The sequence below is a fragment of the Lithobates pipiens genome, unplaced genomic scaffold (genome assembly GCF_037356315.1).
Source record: "Lithobates pipiens isolate NorthernLeopardFrog02 unplaced genomic scaffold, aLitPip1_a1.2 Scaffold_13, whole genome shotgun sequence".
In the NCBI taxonomy this organism is placed as follows: Eukaryota; Metazoa; Chordata; class Amphibia; order Anura; family Ranidae; genus Lithobates; species Lithobates pipiens.
In genome coordinates, this window is record NW_027507718.1 from 543439111 (window position 1) to 543457290 (window position 18180).

Sequence of the window (18180 nt, forward strand, 5' to 3'; positions counted from 1 at the left end):
TACATCAGAGTGTCCCATCACCAGTCCCCTTACATCAGAGTGTCCCATCACCAGTCCCCTTACATCAGAGTGTCCCATCAGCAGCCCCCTTACATCAGAGTGTCCCATCAGCAGCCCCCTTACATCAGAGTGTCCCATCAGCAGCCCCCTTACATCAGAGTGTCCCATCACCAGTCCCCTTACATCAGAGTGTCCCATCAGCAGCCCCCTTACATCAGGGTGTCCCATCACCAGCCCCCTTACATCAGAGTGTCCCATCACCAGCCCCCTTACATCAGAGTGTCCCATCAGCATCCCCTACATCAGAGTGTCCCAGAGCAGCCCCCTTACATCAGAGTGTCCCATCAGCAGCCCCCTTACATCAGAGTGTCCCATCACCAGCCCCCTTACATCAGAGTGTCCCATCAGCAGCCCCCTTACATCAGAGTGTCCCATGAGCACCCCCTTACATCAGAGTGTCCCATGAGCACCCCCTTACATCAGAGTGTCCCATCAGCAGCCCCCTTACATCAGAGTGTCCCATCAGCAGCCCCCTTACATCAGAGTGTCCCATCAGCAGCCCCTTACATCAGAGTGTCCCATCAGCAGTCCCCTTACATCAGAGTGTCCCATCAGCAGTCCCCTTACATCAGAGTGTCCCATCAGCAGTCCCCTTACATCAGAGTGTCCCATCAGCAGCCCCCTTACATCAGAGTGTCCCATCAGCAGCCCCCTTACATCAGAGTGTCCCATCAGCAGCCCCCTTACATCAGAGTGTCCCATCAGCAGCCCCCTTACATCAGGGTGTCCCATCAGCAGCCCCCTTACATCAGAGTGTCCCATCAGCAGCCCCTTACATCAGAGTGTCCCATCAGCAGCCCCTTACATCAGAGTGTCCCATCACCAGTCCCCTTACATCAGAGTGTCCCATCACCAGTCCCCTTACATCAGAGTGTCCCATCACCAGTCCCCTTACATCAGAGTGTCCCATCAGCAGCCCCCTTACATCAGAGTGTCCCATCAGCAGCCCCCTTACATCAGAGTGTCCCATCAGCAGCCCCCTTACATCAGAGTGTCCCATCAGCAGCCCCCTTACATCAGAGTGTCCCATCAGCAGCCCCCTTACATCAGGGTGTCCCATCACCAGCCCCCTTACATCAGAGTGTCCCATCACCAGCCCCCTTACATCAGAGTGTCCCATCACCACCCCCTTACATCAGAGTGTCCCATCAGCAGCCCCCTTACATCAGAGTGGCCCACTGAGCCATCGGCCCACCGGGAAACTCCCAGGAGTCCCGATGGCCAGTACATGCCTGGATTTATTCACGTGGCTTTGGCCATCACATTCCCAATCCTGGGAAATTTTGCCAACATAATTACACATTTTCAGTACTTGGTGACTGAACCAGCTCCGGCTCACCCGACACATTACATTCAAAATACTGACAACAACTTACAAAGACATCCACCATTTAGCCCCCGGCGGCTACATCACTGGCCTAGTCTCAAAATACCAACCGAATCGTTCCTCTTCGTTCCTCTTATGACCTCCTGCTCTCCAGCTCCCTCGTCACCTCCTCCCATGCTCGCCTCCAGGACTTCTCCAGAGCTTCTCCAATCCTATGGAACTCCCTACCCCAAACTGTCAGATTATCTCCTACTCTATTAGCTTTTAGACAATCCCTGAAAACCCTCCTCTTCAGAGAAGCCCACCCTACCCACCCCACACTGCATTTTTTATTTTCTTCATCAGTTCACCCCCCACAGTTATTACCTTTCACTCGACCCTCCCTTCTAGATTGTAAGCTCTAACGAGCAGGGCCCTCTGATCTCTCCTGTATTGAATTGTACTGCCTGACCTTATGTGGTAAAGCACTGCACAAACTGTTGGCGCTATCTAAATCCTGTATAATAAATAATAATAATTTGCCAGCATGTTTAAATTTTGATTGAACAAATAATCCAAAATATTTAAACACGGTGTTACCATTTATTTATTTTTTCCTGGTGGGCCAAACCTTAGTTACAGGTAATTGAGGTAATGTGATGCTAAAATATATAATCAAATAACACAACATGTGGAGATTAAATGACGTTTAAATGTGACTGTTAAAAAAAAAAAAAAAAAATTATATTATATATATATCTATCTATATATATATATATATAGTTTGACCTGCAAGCATATTTAATACCTTATTTAACAAATATTCATGTAATTATTGAAACACAGTGTTTACAACATTTATTTTTTTATTTTTTGCTGGAGTGTTTAATCTTACCTATTGGTAATTGAAGCCCAGATTATTCCAAATTAACCCTGTGTACACTGCTATATACCCTGTAAAGACATAATTTTTTTTTTTTTTTATGTGCATTTTTTATGTAAAAAAGAAAAAAAAAAAAAAGAAAAAAAAAACAAATGTGGAAATGAAAAGAAGTTTACATGTGAATGATTAAAAAATAATTATAATTTGACTTGCAACCATGTGTAATATATATTTAATTAAATCATTTTTATTCTAATATTAATACACAGTCCCGATACAACATTTTTTTTTTTTTTTTTTTTACTGGAGTGTTTCACCCTAACTACAAATAATCATAACCCAGATTAATCCAAATTAACCCCATGTGCACTGCTATATAGTCTGTATAGACATAAAGGATTTTTTTTTAATGTGCATGTAAAAAAAAAAAAAAAAAAAAAAAAAAAAGACCAAACAAAACAAATGTGGAAATGAAAAGAAGTTTACACGTGAATGATTAAAAAAATAATTATAATTTGACTTGCAACCATGTGTAATATATATTTAATTAAATATTTTTTATTCTAATATTAATACACAGTCCCGATACAACTTTTTATTTTTTTATTTTTTTTACTGGAGTGTTTCACCCTAACTACAAATAATTGTAACCCAGATGATTCCGATTTAACCCTGTGCAAACTGATAAACACCCTGCATAGAAATATAGCATTTTTTTTAAAGCTCAGGTATTTTTAATGTGATGCTAAAAAAAAAATATATATATTTACGATTTGACCTGCAACCATATATTTTTTTTTTTTAAACAAACATTCATTAAAATATTAAAACACAGTCCCGTTGCAACATTTTTTTTTTTCCTGGAGTGTTTCACCCTAACTACAAATAATTGTAACCCAGATTAATCCAAATTAACCCTATGTACACTGCTATATAGTCTGTATAGACATAAAGGATTTTTTTCTAATGTGCATGTAAAAAAATAAAAAAAATTAAAAATGACCAAACAAAACAAATGTGGAAATGAAAAGAAGTTTACATGTGAATGATTAAAAAATAATTATAATTTGACTTGCAACCATGTGTAATATATATTTAATTAAATATTTTTTATTCTAATATTAATACACAATCCCAATACAACTTTTTTTTTTTTTTTTTGCCTGGAGTGTTTCACCCTAACTACAAATAATTGTAACCCAGATTAATCCAAATTAACCCTATACACACTTCTATATAGTCTGTATAGACATAAAGGATTTTTTTTTAATGTGCATGTAAAAAAAAAAAAAAAAATGACCAAACAAATCAAATGTGGAAATGAAAAGAAGTTTGAATGTAAATGATAAAAAAATAATTATTATTTGACCTGCAACCATGTGTAATATATTTTTAATTAAATCATTTTTCTTTTAATATTAATACACAGTCCCGATACAACTTTTTTTTTTTTTTTTTTTTTTTTTACTGGAGTGTTTCACCCTAACTACAAATAATTGTAACCCAGATGATTCCGATTTAACCCTGTGCAAACTGATAAACACCCTGCATAGAAATATAGCATTTTTTTTAAAGCTCAGGTATTTTTAATGTGATGCTAAAAAAAAAAAAAAAAAAAAAAAAAATGAACAAGCAAAAAAACATGGAAATTAAAAGAAGTTTACATTTAAATGATAAAATATATTTACGATTTGACCTGCAACCATATATATATATTTTTTTTTAAACAAACATTCATTAAAATATTAAAACACAGTCCCGTTGCAACATTTTTTTTTTTCCTGGAGTGTTTCACCCTAACTACAAATAATTGTAACCCAGATTAATCCAAATTAACCCTATGTACACTGCTATATAGTCTGTATAGACATAAAGGATTTTTTTTTTAATGTGCATGTAAAAAAAAAAAAAAATGACCAAACAAAACAAATGTGGAAATGAAAAGAAGTTTACATGTGAATGATAAAACAATAATTATATTTTGACCTGCAACCATGTGTTATATATATTTAATTAAATCATTTTTATTCTAATATTAATACACAATCCCGTTACAACTTTTTTTTTTTTTTTTTGCTGGAGGGTTTCACCCTAACTACAAATAATTGTAACCCAGATTAATCCAAATTAACCCTGTGTTGTACACTTCTATATAGTCTGTATAGACATAAAGGATTTTTTTTTAATGTGCATGTAAAAAAAAAAAAAAAAAAATGACCAAACAAATCAAATGTGGAAATGAAAATAAGTTTGAATGTAAATGATAAAAAAATAATTATTATTTGACCTACAACCATGTGTAATATATTTTTAATTAAATCATTTTTCTTTTAATATTAATACACAGTCCCGATACAACTTTTTTTTTTTTTTTTTTTTTTTTTACTGGAGTGTTTCACCCTAACTACAAATAATTGTAACCCAGATGATTCCAATTTAACCCTGTGCAAACTGATAAACACCCTGCATAGAAATATAGCATTTTTTTTAAAGCTCAGGTATTTTTAATGTGATGCTAAACAAAAAAAGAGTGAGAATTTTGAAAAAAAAAAACAATATTTTTTTTACTTTTTGCTATAATAAATATACCCAAAAAAAGTAAAAAAACAAAAAACAAAACGTGGTTTGTGCAAAAGTTATAACGTCTACAAAATAGGGGATAGATTTATGGCATTTTTATTATTCTTTTTTTTTTTTGTTTTTTTTTACTAATAATTGCGATCTGCTATTTTTTTTTTTTTTGCAGGACTGCGACATTGCGGCGGACAGATCGGACACTTTTGACACTTTTTTGGGAGCACTGTCATTTATACAGCGATCAGAGCTATAAATAGCCACTGATTACTGTATAAATGTCACTGGCAGGGAAGGGGGTAAACACTAGGGGGGCAATCAAGGGGTTAAGTGTGTCCTAGGGAGTGGTTCTAACTGTGGGGGGATGGGACTGCCTGGGGGGGAGACCGATCGTTGTTCGCAAGCAGTATGAACAGCAGATCTGTCTCCTCTCTCCTGACAGAACGGAGATCTGACCCTTTACATTGACAGACCTCCGTTCTGTCTCTCTCAGGAGCGATCGCGGGTGCCCGGCAAACATCCCGCGTACGCGGGCCCCCTAGAGCCCTTAAAGTGGGCCGATGTACAGCTACGGTGATTCAGCCAGGGGAGCCAACCTGCTGCAGTATAACTGCGGAGGCTGGTGAATAGGCTGGTGAATAGGCCTCCCAGTGTTAGCCCATAGGGTTCAATATTGAGTTGGCTCCACCCTTTACAGCTATAACAGCTTCACCTCTTCTGGGAAGATCGTCCACAAGGTTTAGGAGGGTGTCTATGGGAATGTTTCACCGTTCTTCCAGAAGAGCATTTATGAGGTCAGGCAGTGATGTTGGACAAGAAGGCCTGGGTTACAGTCTCTAATTCATCCCAAAGGTGTTCTATCGGGGTTGAGGTCAGGACTCTGTGCAGGCCAGCTAAGTTGCATCACCCCAAACTCGCTCATTAATTACTCTATCAGTACTCAGCCCTCATGAACTTTTTTGCGCTGTGATTTCACAACTCGCTATTTATTTATTTTTTTGTTCTTCTCACAGAGATGGAAGGTGGACGATATCTGGGCCCATCCTAATACCGGGGAGACAATCTGTGGCCATTGAGTCTTTTTTTTCCCTCCTCAACCCTCTCTTCAATCCCCCTGGCTTTGAGTTAGGTAGACCATAGCCTGACTTGCCCCTGTCAGCAGCCTCATGCCCCAAGGGGATTTAGGATCTGGGGCCCTTCCTCTTTGGAGTTCGGACCAGTACTGTACCCTCATGTGCTTTTTCTGTGCTATGATGTCATAGTTCACTATTTTTTTTTGTTCTTCTCACAGAGATGAAGGGTGAAGGATGTCAGGGTCCACACTAATACCGGGGAGAGGATCTGTGGCCCTCGAGTCTTTTTCCCTCCCAAACTCTTCCCTCTCTTCATCGAGTACTTGGAAGGCTGGTCCTGGCAGGTCCCTAAGGAAAGGCATCCACCTAACTTTGAGTTAGGTAGACCATAGGTTGCTTTGCCCCATCAGCAGCCTTGCGCCCTTGGAGGGTTCAGGGAATGAAGCCCTTCCTCGGACTATTACTATACCCTCGTGTGCTTTTTTGCATGCTGTGATTTCACATTTCGCTTTTTTTTGTTCCTCTCATGGAGATGTTGGGTAAAGAATATCAAGACCTACCCTAATATTGGGGGTGGGGGGGATCTGTGTGCTTTGGTTCTTTCTCCCTCCCCAGTTCCTCCATCTCTTCAATGAGCCCTCCACCAAGTACTTTGAAGACTAAGGAGCGTTATCCACCTGGCTTCGAGTTAGGTAGTTAGGTAGACCACTGAGTATCTCGCACCCGGTTAACAGCCTTATGGGCTGAAGGATATCAGGGCCCACCCTAATGCCGGGGAGAAGATCTGTGGCCCTTAGGTTTTTTTCCCTCCGCAACTCTTCCCTCCCTTCACCAAGTACTTGGAAGACTGGCTTTGGCAGATAACTAAGGAGCGACATCCACCTGGCTTTGAGTTAGGTAGACCACTGAGTATCTTGCACCCGGTCAACAGCCTTGTGTCCTGGAGGTTCAGGGACTGTGGCCCTTCCTCTTCAGAAGTTAGACCATTACTGTACCCTTATGTACTTTTTTTGTGTTGGGATTTCATGGTTCACTCTTTTTTTTTTTTGTTATTCTTCTCACATAGATAGAGGGTGAAGAATATCAGGGCCCACCCTAATACCGGGGGGGGGGGGGGAGATCTGTGGCCCTTAGGTCTTTTTCCCTCCGCAACTTTCCCCTCTCTTCATTGAGTCCTTCACCGAGTACTTGGAAGACTGGCTTTGAAAGATAACTAAGGAGAAACATCCACCTGGCTTTCAGTTAGGTAGACCACTGAGCATCTTGCAACCGGTCAGCAGCCTTGTGCCCTGGGGGTTCAGGGACTGTGCCTATTCTTCTTCAGAGGTTAGACTATTACTGTACCCTTGTGGCCCTTCCTCTTCAGAGGTTCGACTATTACTGTTCCCTTATGTACTTTTTTTGTGTTGGTATTTCATGGTTCACTCTTTTTCTGTTCTTTTCACATAGATGGAGGGTGAAGGTTATCAGGGCCCATCCTAATACTGGGGAGAAGATCTGTGGCCCTTAGGTCTTTTTCCCTCCGCAACTTTCCCCTCTCTTCATTGAGTCCTTCACCGAGTACTTGGAAGACTGGCTTTGGCAGATAAGTAAGGAGCGACATCCACCTGGCTTTCAGTTAGGTAGACCACTGAGTATCTTGCACCCGGTCAGCAGCCTTGTGTCCTGGGGGTTCAGTGACTGTGGCCCTTCCTCTTCAGAGGTTAGACTATTACTGTACCCTTATGTACTTTTTTTGTGTTGGGATTTCATGGTTCACTCTTTTTCTGTTCTTCTCACATAGATGGAGGGTGAAGGTTATCAGGGCCCATCCTAATACCGGGGAGAAGATCTGTGGCCCTTAGGTCTTTTTCCCTCTGCAACTTTCACCTCTCTTTATTGAGCCCTTCACCGAGTACTTGGAAGACTGGCTTTGACAGATAACTAAGGAGCGACATCCACCTGGCTTTCAGTTAGGTAGACCACTGAGCATCTTGCACCCAGTCAGCAGCCTTGTGTCCTGGGGCTTCAGGGACTGTGGCCCTTCCTCTTCAGAAGGTAGACCATTACTGTACCCTTATGTACTTTTTTTTGTGTTGGGATTTCATGGTTCACTTTTTTTTTTTTTGTTCTTCTCACAGAGATGGAGGGTGAAGAATAGCAGGGCCCATCCTAATACCGGGGAGAGGATCTGGGGCCCTCAGGTCTTTCTCTCTCCGCAACTCTTCCCTCTCTTCATTGAGCCCTTCACCGAGTACTTGGAAGACTGGCTTTGGCAGATAACTAAGGAGCGACATCCACCTGGCTTTGAGTTAGGTAGACCACTGAGTATCTTGCAACCGGTCAGCAGCCTTGTGTCCTGGGGGTTCAGTGACTGTGGCCCTTCCTCTTCAGAAGTTATACCATTACTGTACCCTTATGTACTTTTTTTGTGTTGGGATTTCATGGTTCACTCTTTTTCTGTTCTTCTCACATAGATAGAGGGTGAAGGTTATCAGGGCCCATCCTAATACCGGGGAGAAGATCTGTGGCCCTTAGGTCTTTTTCCCTCTGCAACTTTCACCTCTCTTTATTGAGCCCTTCACCGAGTACTTGGAAGACTGGCTTTGACAGATAACTAAGGAGAAACATCCACCTGGCTTTCAGTTAGGTAGACCACTGAGCATCTTGCACCCGGTAAGCAGCCTTGTGCCCTGGGGGTTCAGGGACTGTGCCTATTCTTCTTCAGAGGTTAGACTATTACTGTACCCTTGTGGCCCTTCCTCTTCAGAGGTTCGACTATTACTGCTCCCTTATGTACTTTTTTTGTGTTGGGATTTCATGGTTCACTCTTTTTCTGTTCTTCTCACATAGATGGAGGGTGAAGAATAGCAGGGCCCATCCTAATACCGGGGAGAGGATCTGTGGCCCTCAGGTCTTTCTCTCTCCGCAACTCTTCCCTCTCTTCATTGAGCCCTTCACCAAGTACTTGGAAGACTGGCTTTGGCAGATAACTAAGGAGCAACATCCACCTGGCTTCCAGTTAGGTAGACCACTGAGTATCTTGCACCCGGTCAGCAGCCTTGTGTCCTGGGGGTTCAGGGACTGTGGCCCTTCCTCTTCAGAAGTTAGACCATTACTGCACCCTTATGTACTTTTTTGTGTTGGGGTTTCATGGTTCATGGATCTGTGGCCCTCAGGTCTTTTTCCCTCCACAACTCTTCCCTCTCTTCATCTCTTCTCTTCCACCAAGTACTTGGAAGATGGGCTTTGGCAAGTCCCTAAGGAGCGGCATTCACCTGGCATTTGAGTTAGGTAGACTATAGAGTGCCTTGCCCCGTCAGCAGCCTTGTGCCTCAGGGAATGAAGCCCTTTCTCTTCAGAGGTTGGACCATTACCGTACCCTCATGTGCTTCATTGTGTGCTTTGATTTCGCATTGATAAATATATCTCCGTTTTTAGTTTATGTCATTTTTGTATCTAAAAGTGAAATGGTCTCTTGGCTCTCAGAATAATCTCGGTATATTTCTTATGTTTTTCAGACTTGATATGAACGAATATAGAAGTATCTTGGTGTTTATCTTTGCTATCAAGGAGATCAACAAGAGCATGAAGCTTCTACCCAATATTACTCTGGGTTATCACATATATAACAGCTGTGGAGAGACAAAGAAAACCATCAATTATGTTCTACAGATATTATCTGGGGTAAAAGAGGCCCCTAATTATAACTGCAGGAAACGGGGTGAAATTGCTGGTTTCATTGGTGATTACAGTTTTCAGGCAACCAAGGCAATGGCGCAGTTGCTCGGCCTCTACAGATATACGCATGTGAGTGCAGACCGGAGATTTCATATTAAAATACTATTGATGTTCAGGAACACTCACAGGATTATTGAAATCTACTCACACAATGGTAACACATCCATTGACTTACAGTAGCATTCTAATCTATGTATTTAATAGAAAGGAGAATGGACTTCAAGTGGGCATTTGATGATATATACACTATATTGTCAAAAGTATTGGGACTCCTGCCTTCACACACCCACACAAACTTTTTTTTTTCTCTTTATTAATTTCTTTTCAATTTAAACAAAACATACATAATTTCCTTACAATTAAAAACAGAAGAGCAGAAAAGGGGAAAGAACTTAAGTAAAGAAAAAGAACAAAACATAAAGCCCTTCTACGTCTTTCTGACCCCAACATTCCCCCCTTCCCCTCTCACACTCACACCAACTTCCTCATCCTGCTATTTACCTACCTAGTAACCCTTCCTCTTTTAGGTACATATACTTTTGTTCATTTTCTCACACCACAGCTTCCAAATCTTATCAAATTTTTTAATGCCTCCCTGTCTTATGTATGCTGCCTTTTCCTTAAGGATTACCCCATTCATAGTCTGCACCCACTCCCCACTGGTAGGGGGTTCAGAGGACTGCCATTTCTGAGCTATAAGCTTCCTGGCTTGAAAAAGGCATCTTAATTTTGCTAGTTTGGTATCTTTGAGTTCACTACCTCCATCTGTCCATCCCAATACACATCCCAGGGGTTCCATCTCCACTGTCATCTCGAATACCTCAGCTATTATTTCCACCACCTCCCTCCAGTAGCGATGTAGTTTGGGACATCTCCAAAACATGTGTATCATATCCCCCTCCATCCTCCCACATCTAGGGCAGGAAGCATCTTGCCTTCGACCAAACATGAAGAGTTTCTTTGGGGTGTAGTATACCCTATACAATAAGAATAGATGGGCCAGTTTTTGAGGTGGAGAGAGGGACACCCAAGGTGCCAGCGTGAGTATCCTCTCCCATTGGGCTTCCGATATGCTTCCCACATCTATTTCCCATTTTTTTCTATATGATTGTCCTTGTGTTCTTACTCTAGTCCTCTTATTTAAACTTGCATAGATTTTAGATATTAAACCTTTCCCTAGTTTTGCACGCAAAACTTCTTGGATTACTGGTATCTCACACCACTCTATTGCCCTCTCCCCAAACTGTTTCTCCAGGGCGTGTCTGACCTGCAGGTATCTAAAAAAAGATTTGTTTGGGATTGCATACTGCTCTCTTAGTTCCTGGAATGATTTCAAGGTACCATTCTGATAAATCTGATGGATGAGCTTAATACCTCTACTTTCCCATTCCTTAATTTGCCCTATTTTTTGTATCTCGCCCAGCTTGCTATTAGCCCATAGAGGAGAGTATTCAGTAAACCCCGTATATCCCAAAATTCCTTTAGCTGCTTCCCACACCTTTATTGTCAGGCCTAGGGTAGGAATATCTCACATAGCGATCCCTGCCTCCAAAGCCTCTACCACTGGCCTAACCAAAAGTTGCTTAACGAGTGTTTTCTTTCCTTGTCCATTGCCTTCGATGTCTCCTCCACCCAGGTGTTGCAACTGTGCTGCTAACACACACAAACTTTAATGGCATCCCAGTCTTAGTCCGTAGGGTTCAATATTGAGTTGGTCCTCCCTTTGCAGCTATAACAGCTTCACCTCTTCTGGGAAGGCCGTCCACAAGGTTATGGAGTGTGTCTATGGGGATGTTTGACCATTCTTCCAGAAGTGCATTTGTGAGGTCAGGCACTGATGTTGAACAAGAAGTCCCGGCTCACAGTCTCCACTCTAATGGCGTGTACACACGACCGGACTTCTCGAAAGCAAAGGTCCGACGGAATGAATCCGTCGGACAATTCGATCGTGTGTGGGCTCCATCGGACCTTTGCTTTCCATAAATCTGACAGACTTTAGAAATAGAACATGTTTCAAATTTTTCGACCGGAACTCCGCCGGACCCAGTTCCTATCGAGAAATATGTTCATGTGTATGCTAGTCTGACGGACAAAAACTGAAGCTAGGGCAGCTTTTGGCTACTGTCTATGAACTTCCTTATTCTAGTCCGGTCGTACGTCATCACGTTCGAATCCGTCGGACTTTGGTGTGTGTCCAAGTCCGTTCATTCGGAAAGTCCACGAAAGTCCATTGGGAAGTGTGTTGGACCTAGACCGTCGAAAAGTCCGGTCATGTGTACGCGGCATAATTCATCCCAAAGGTGTTCTATCAGGTTGAGGTCAGTCAGGCCAGTCAAGTTCCTCTACCCCAAACTCATTCATCCATGTCTTTATTCTTTATGGATCTTGCTTTGTGCACTGGTCCAAATCATTTGGTGGAGGGTGGATTATGGTGTGGGGGGTTGTATTTTTAGGGGTTGGGCTTGAATCCCTTAGTTCCAGTGAAGGAAACTCTTAAGGCGTCAGCATATCTAGATGTTTTGGACAATTTCATGCTCCCAACTTTGTGGGAACAGTTTGGGGACAGCCCCTTCCTGTTCCAACATGACTACACACCAGTGCACAAAGCAAGGTCCATAAAGACATGAATGAGTGAGTTTGTCCTACACAGAGTCCTGACCTCATATAAATGAATAAAACGTAACTAATTAATAATAATAAATAACAATGATAATAAAAGTGCACAAAGTAAGGTCCATAAAGACATGAATGAGTGAGTTTGGGTCCTGAGTCCTGACCTCAACCCGTTAAAACACCTTTGGGATGAATTATAGTGAAGACCGCGAGCCAGGCCTTCTTGTCCAACATGAGTGCCTGACCTCACCAATGCTCTTCTGGAAGAATGATCAAACATCCCCATAGACACATCTCCTAAACCTTGTGGACGGCCTTCCTAGAAGAGTTGAAGCTGTTATAGCGGAAAAGGGCGGAGCCAACTCAATATTGAACCCAACGGACAGGGGCATAACTATAGGGGGTGTAGCAGTCGCGACCGCAACTGGGCCCTGTGATGCAGGGGGCCCATGCAGCCCCCTCTACATATGGCCGGCAGCAGCATAGGCAGCTAGGGGTACCAGTGCACCATGCACACGGGTGGCTGGAGGTGGAGGGTGACTAGCAGAGCTCCATGCTCGACTATCGCACTGGCTGCTCTTTAGTTGTGCATTCCCCTCATGACCTGTGTCCTCGGCCGGCTCCTCAGAGTACCCCTCTCCTGCTCCATGCATTGCTGCTCAGTCCGATGTCTGTTCTCCCCAGCCAGAGTCGCCCCCCCCTGAGTCCGACCCACACTGCACTGCATACTTCTCCCGGGTAAACAAACTTTAAGCACACAGATGCAGTGCAGCCCTATGAGAGCCCCCCGGAGGACACTGCAAGCTTGTCTGCCAGCCCCCCCTCCTCCCCCATCATACACAGATGATGAAAGGTCTTTCTGGGAGATATGCTGATCGCCCATCCAGCACACTGGATGGAACCCAGGCCAACATGGATGAGTGCACGGCCTACAGCTTGGTCATGGTGAGTGAGAGGACCCCATCCCCCACACACCATTACATACCCCCTCCATCTGCCCCTGGGGACAGGGTCCCCTTCTCACGTGGGGACAGGGGCCCCCACCTCCCCTGGGGACAGGGACCCCTTCTCATCTGGGGGCAGTAACTTCATCTGCCCTGGAGAAAAGAACCTCATCTCTTCTGGGGACGGGGACCCCATCCTGCCTAGGGACAGTCCCCCAATGGGGCACCTAAAAATAAAAAAATAAATAATAATAAAAAAAAAAACTGATACCAGTGGTGGAACTACAGGGCTCACAAAGGTCATACCTGTGACCACACCCTGGAGTTCCACCGCCGGACTCAGAGGGAAGGGCCCTGGCTGGGGTTCAGGGGGGCCCTTCATGGTTTCTTGCATCTGGGCCCTGAAGGTTGTAGTTCCGCCACTGCCAATAGACTAATGCTGGCCAATGGACTAAAGCGGCTGAAAATCGGTCATTTAGACCGTTCGTTTTTCGGCCAGTTAATGGGCACAAAATCCATATCCGTTGTGACGTTTTTGAGCCGAAAAAACGAAGGACAAGTTTGGAAATTTTATGCCGAACAAACAATAAATTGAAAGGTTAATGTGTTTCCCGTCCGCACTGTCTGCACTAGGTATATGAAAACGATTTATCGGTCATTACATATGACGGCACTCTCATGGCTCTTTTGAAAATGGGTTTGGCCGATTTTTCGGATAGTGTATGGCCAGCATAAGACTGGGAAGCCATTAAAGATCATGTGCGTGTAAAGGCGAGTGTCCCTTTTGACAGTATAGTGTGTGTGTTGTAAAAAGTGCATTATTGGAGCAAACTGGCTGGACAGACAATTGTTCAGTTTGTCAAATAGTAGTAATCTGCTGGGATATAAAAAAATAATGGAGCAACATATAATTTTGTGATAAAAAAAATATTAACCACTTCCAGACCGCCTCACGCTGATACACGTACCGATATACATATTAACTTTGAAGTGGAATATCGTTATTATGGTAGCAGATAGCTGTCATAATCCCGGTATCCTCTTCTTCGGCCGGCGGTCCGGTTTCCGATAAGAGTGGTCTCTGCGGTGGATTTGCGGCAAGATCACTTTTATCGGCGTCGGGAGAGGGCCCCCCTCCTGCCACGCTCTGGTGCCCTCCGCTGCATACTGTGGCTTGTCATGGAGATGAGTGAGGGGAAGAGTACCCCCACCCGTCTCCATACGTTTGCAGGGCGGAAGCGATATCAAAACGTCGTACAAGGGACGTTTACATTCCGTGTAATTGAAATAAAAGTGACACTTAAAAAAAAAAAAAAGAACAGTGTAAAAATAAAAAATAAAAGCTAAAATAAATAAGAAAAAAAAATAAAAAATGTAAATGCACCCCGTCCCGCCAAGCTGGCGTGCCGAAGCGAGCGCATACTTGAGCAGCGTCCGCATATGAAAACGGTATTCAAACCACACATGTGAGGTATCGCCGCAATCGGTAGAGCGAGAGCAATAATTCTATCCCCAGACCTCATCTGTATCTCAAAGCATGCAACCTGTAGAATTTTTTAAATATCGCCTATGGAGTTTTTTAAGGGTAAAAGTTTGTCGCCCTTTCCACGAGCGACTTTTGAAGCGTGACATGTTGGGTATCAATTTACTCGGCGTAACATTATCTTTCACAGTATAAAAAAATATTGCGCTAACTTTACTGTTGTCTTATTTATTTATTTAAAAAAAGTGAATATTTTCCAAAACAAGTGCGCTTCTAATGTCCCGTACACGCGGTCGGACATTCCGACCACAAAATCCGTCAGATTTTTTTTCTGACGGATTTTGTCCGAAACCGGTGTTGCATGCACACGGTCGGACAAAGTTGTCGGAAAAAATCAGATCGTTCGGAACGTGATGACGTTCATCGCGTTACGACGGGACTACGTAGTAGAGGCTAGTAGCCAATAGCTTAGGTCTCGTAATTTAACCTGAGCATGCGTGGCACTTTGTCCGATCGGAATTCTCTACAGTCAGATCGGATTTTGTTGTCGGAAAATTTTAGATCCTGCTCTCAAACTTTTTCGGTCTGAATTTCCGTTGGAACCCACTCACGGTCGGATTTTCCGACAACATAATCCGATCGAACCTTTTTTACGTCGGAAATTTCTGACCATGTGTACGCCCTGTACACACGGTCGGAAATTCCGACGTAAAAGGTTCGATCGGATTATGTTGTCGGAAAATCCGACCGTGAGTGGGTTCCAACGGAAATTCAGACCGAAAAAGTTTGAGAGCAGGATCTAAAATTTTTAAGACCACTGCGCAAATACGGTGTGACAGAAAGTATTGCAACGACCGGCATTTTATTCTCTAGGGTGTTAGAAAAAAAAATGTATAATGTTTGGGGGGTTCTAAGTAATTTTCTAGTAAAAAAAAAAAAAACTGATTTTAACTTGTAAACAACAAATCTCAGAAAGAGGCTTGGTCCTTAACCACTTGCTTACTGGGCACTTAAACCCCCCTCAGTCCCAGACCAATTTTCAGCTTTCAGCGCTGATGCACTTTGAATGACAATTACGCGGGCATACAACACTGTACCCAAATGAAATTTTTATCATTTTTTTCCCACAAATAGAGCTTTCTTTTGGTGGTATTTAATTACAGCTCGGAGTTTTATTTTTTGCTAAACAAACAAAAAAAGATGCAAAAAAAAAATCATGTTTAATAGTTTGTTATAAAATTTTGCAAACGGGTCATTTTTCTCCTTCATTGAAGTGCGCTGATTAGGCGGCACTGATAGGCTGCATTGGTGGGCACTGATGGGCTACATTGGTGGGCACTGATAGGCTGCATTGGTGGGCACTGATAGGCTGCACTGGTGGGCACTGATAGGCATAGTCAAGGCGGCACTAATAGGCACAGATAAGGCGGCACCAATGGGCACAGATAAGGCGGCACTGATGGGCAAAGATGGGCACATATAAGATGGCATGGATGGGTGGCACGGATGGGTGGCACGGATGGGCACTGATAGGTACCACTGATAGATGGGACTGATGGGCACTGATAGGTGGCACTGATAGGTGGCTCTGATAGGTGGCACTGCTGGGCACTGATGGGCGGCACTGCTGGGCACTGAAGGGCGGCACTGCTGGGCACTGATGGGCGGCACTGGGGTGCAGCACCTTTGAGGCAGATTGTGGGCACTGTGGGTGGCACTGTGGGTGGCACTGCTGGGTGGCACTGTGGGTGGCACTGCTGGGTGGCACTATGGGCACTGCTGGGTGGCACTGACGGGGGGCACTAACTTTTTATTAGGGTGGCACTGCAGGGGGCAGGTGGGCACTGGCAGGGGGCAGGTGGGCGCTTGCATTGCTGGCCGTGATCGGGACTGATGTCCCGATCACGGCCGCCGGTGATTGGCTTTTTTTTTTCTCCTCGCGCTGACAGCGCGAGGAGGAATACTAGCCGATTACCGGCTCCGTTATGTCACCTGATCAGCTGTCATTGGCTGACAGCTGATCACGTGATAAGGGGTCGGATCGACCCCTTGCACGGATCGGTGATCAGGCGAGTCTCATGGACGTAGTCCCGGAAAAGGAGATCCGCGCTGTAGCCGTCAATTGACTATAGCGCGGATCTCAAGTGGTTAAGTGGTCAAAATGCTAATCATTTTAAAATACTTTAATATGCCTACATAGGTCAGTTATAGTTTCACGGAACCTTCCCTGAGTGACAGACAAACGTACCCACATTTTTATCACACGGTTCCCAACGATCGCATTCACTATGCCGCTCTTATCAAATTCCTTTTACATTTTGGTTGGAATCTTGTTGGCATAATATTAACAAACGATGCCACCGGAGACGCAGAAGAACGGTTGAAGAAGGCTTTGACCCATCATGGCATTTGTGCCGAATATGTCATATTATTATCAAATGTCATCAAAGATTTCAGATGGGCTTCAAAGGTTCTTAAGCACACTTTGAGTACGGTCATTCTAATATGTGGTGAGTTCTACAAGGAGTATACGTATTTCATTCATCATTTAGATCTTTTTAAGGGACATGCAACTTTAATTTTCCATAAGTTGTGGACTCTTCTGGAACCCATGAAAGAGTTTTTTCCATCGATGAACTGCAGTTTCTCTTTTTCACTTCCAACGAAACCCATCCCTGGTCTGAAGGCCTTTATAGAGGCTGAGAACCCATCCAACCTCCCAAATGACCCCTTTCTGGAAGATCTGTCAATTCTTCACTGTGATTGTCTATCTGATAACCCCGGCAAAAATTTGTATTTTCAACAAATCTACGACATCGTTCCGGAAAATTGCAATCGGATTTGCAACATTAGCTATACTACTTATTTTGGGCACTACTACGTCTACATCGCGGTGTACGCTCTGGCCAATGCTTTGCATGCCATGAATCCAAATATGGAATTTCCACTTAAATTAAATAACAGAGTAAGCTATTTGTTGTTTCATCTAGAAAAAGGAATTTGAGTTTTCAAAAATGTAAAGTAAGCATCTAAAAATACTGTGTATGTCCTAAAAGTGTCGTACAGATAAGTGGTGTGTAAAACACCGTATATGACAATCAAAATGTTCAATTCAATCCAAAAAATGTCCTCATGCAAAAGTGCAAAATATATTAAATTCATAAAGTGCAAAGTCCATAGATTGATCACTAAAGTGCTCCTGTGCAAACAGTTCATGCATGCCAGTGTCCCACACTGGATAGATCGATCCTGGGGGTACAGTGCTCAGACATTCACCATTGTGACACCTTCACCATAAAACTGATGGATGCTTAGTGGCTGTGTTTGATGGGCACAGTGGCTGCCTTTGTTGGCACAGTGGCTGCATTTGATGGGCACAGTCAGGCTACATTTAATGGCACAGTGGCTGCATTTGATGGGAACAGTGGCTGCATTTAAAGGGGACAGTGGCTGCGTTTGATGGCACACTGGCTGTGTTTGATGGGTACAGTGGCTGCGTTTGATGGGTACAGTGGCTGCATTTG

General features: G+C 43.3%; 1 protein-coding gene across 1 annotated transcript in view; it reads left to right on the forward strand.

Moving 5' to 3' along the window:
• Window positions 1–18180, forward strand: part of LOC143975975 (vomeronasal type-2 receptor 26-like) — a 48148-nt gene that overhangs the window by 1025 nt on the left and 28943 nt on the right. The window contains exons 2-4 of the mRNA XM_077478502.1: window positions 8729–8896; window positions 9397–9685; window positions 16857–17621. Of these exons, the coding sequence (XP_077334628.1) occupies window positions 8729–8896; window positions 9397–9685; window positions 16857–17621 (1222 nt within the window). The remainder of the gene's footprint in view (window positions 1–8728; window positions 8897–9396; window positions 9686–16856; window positions 17622–18180) is intronic.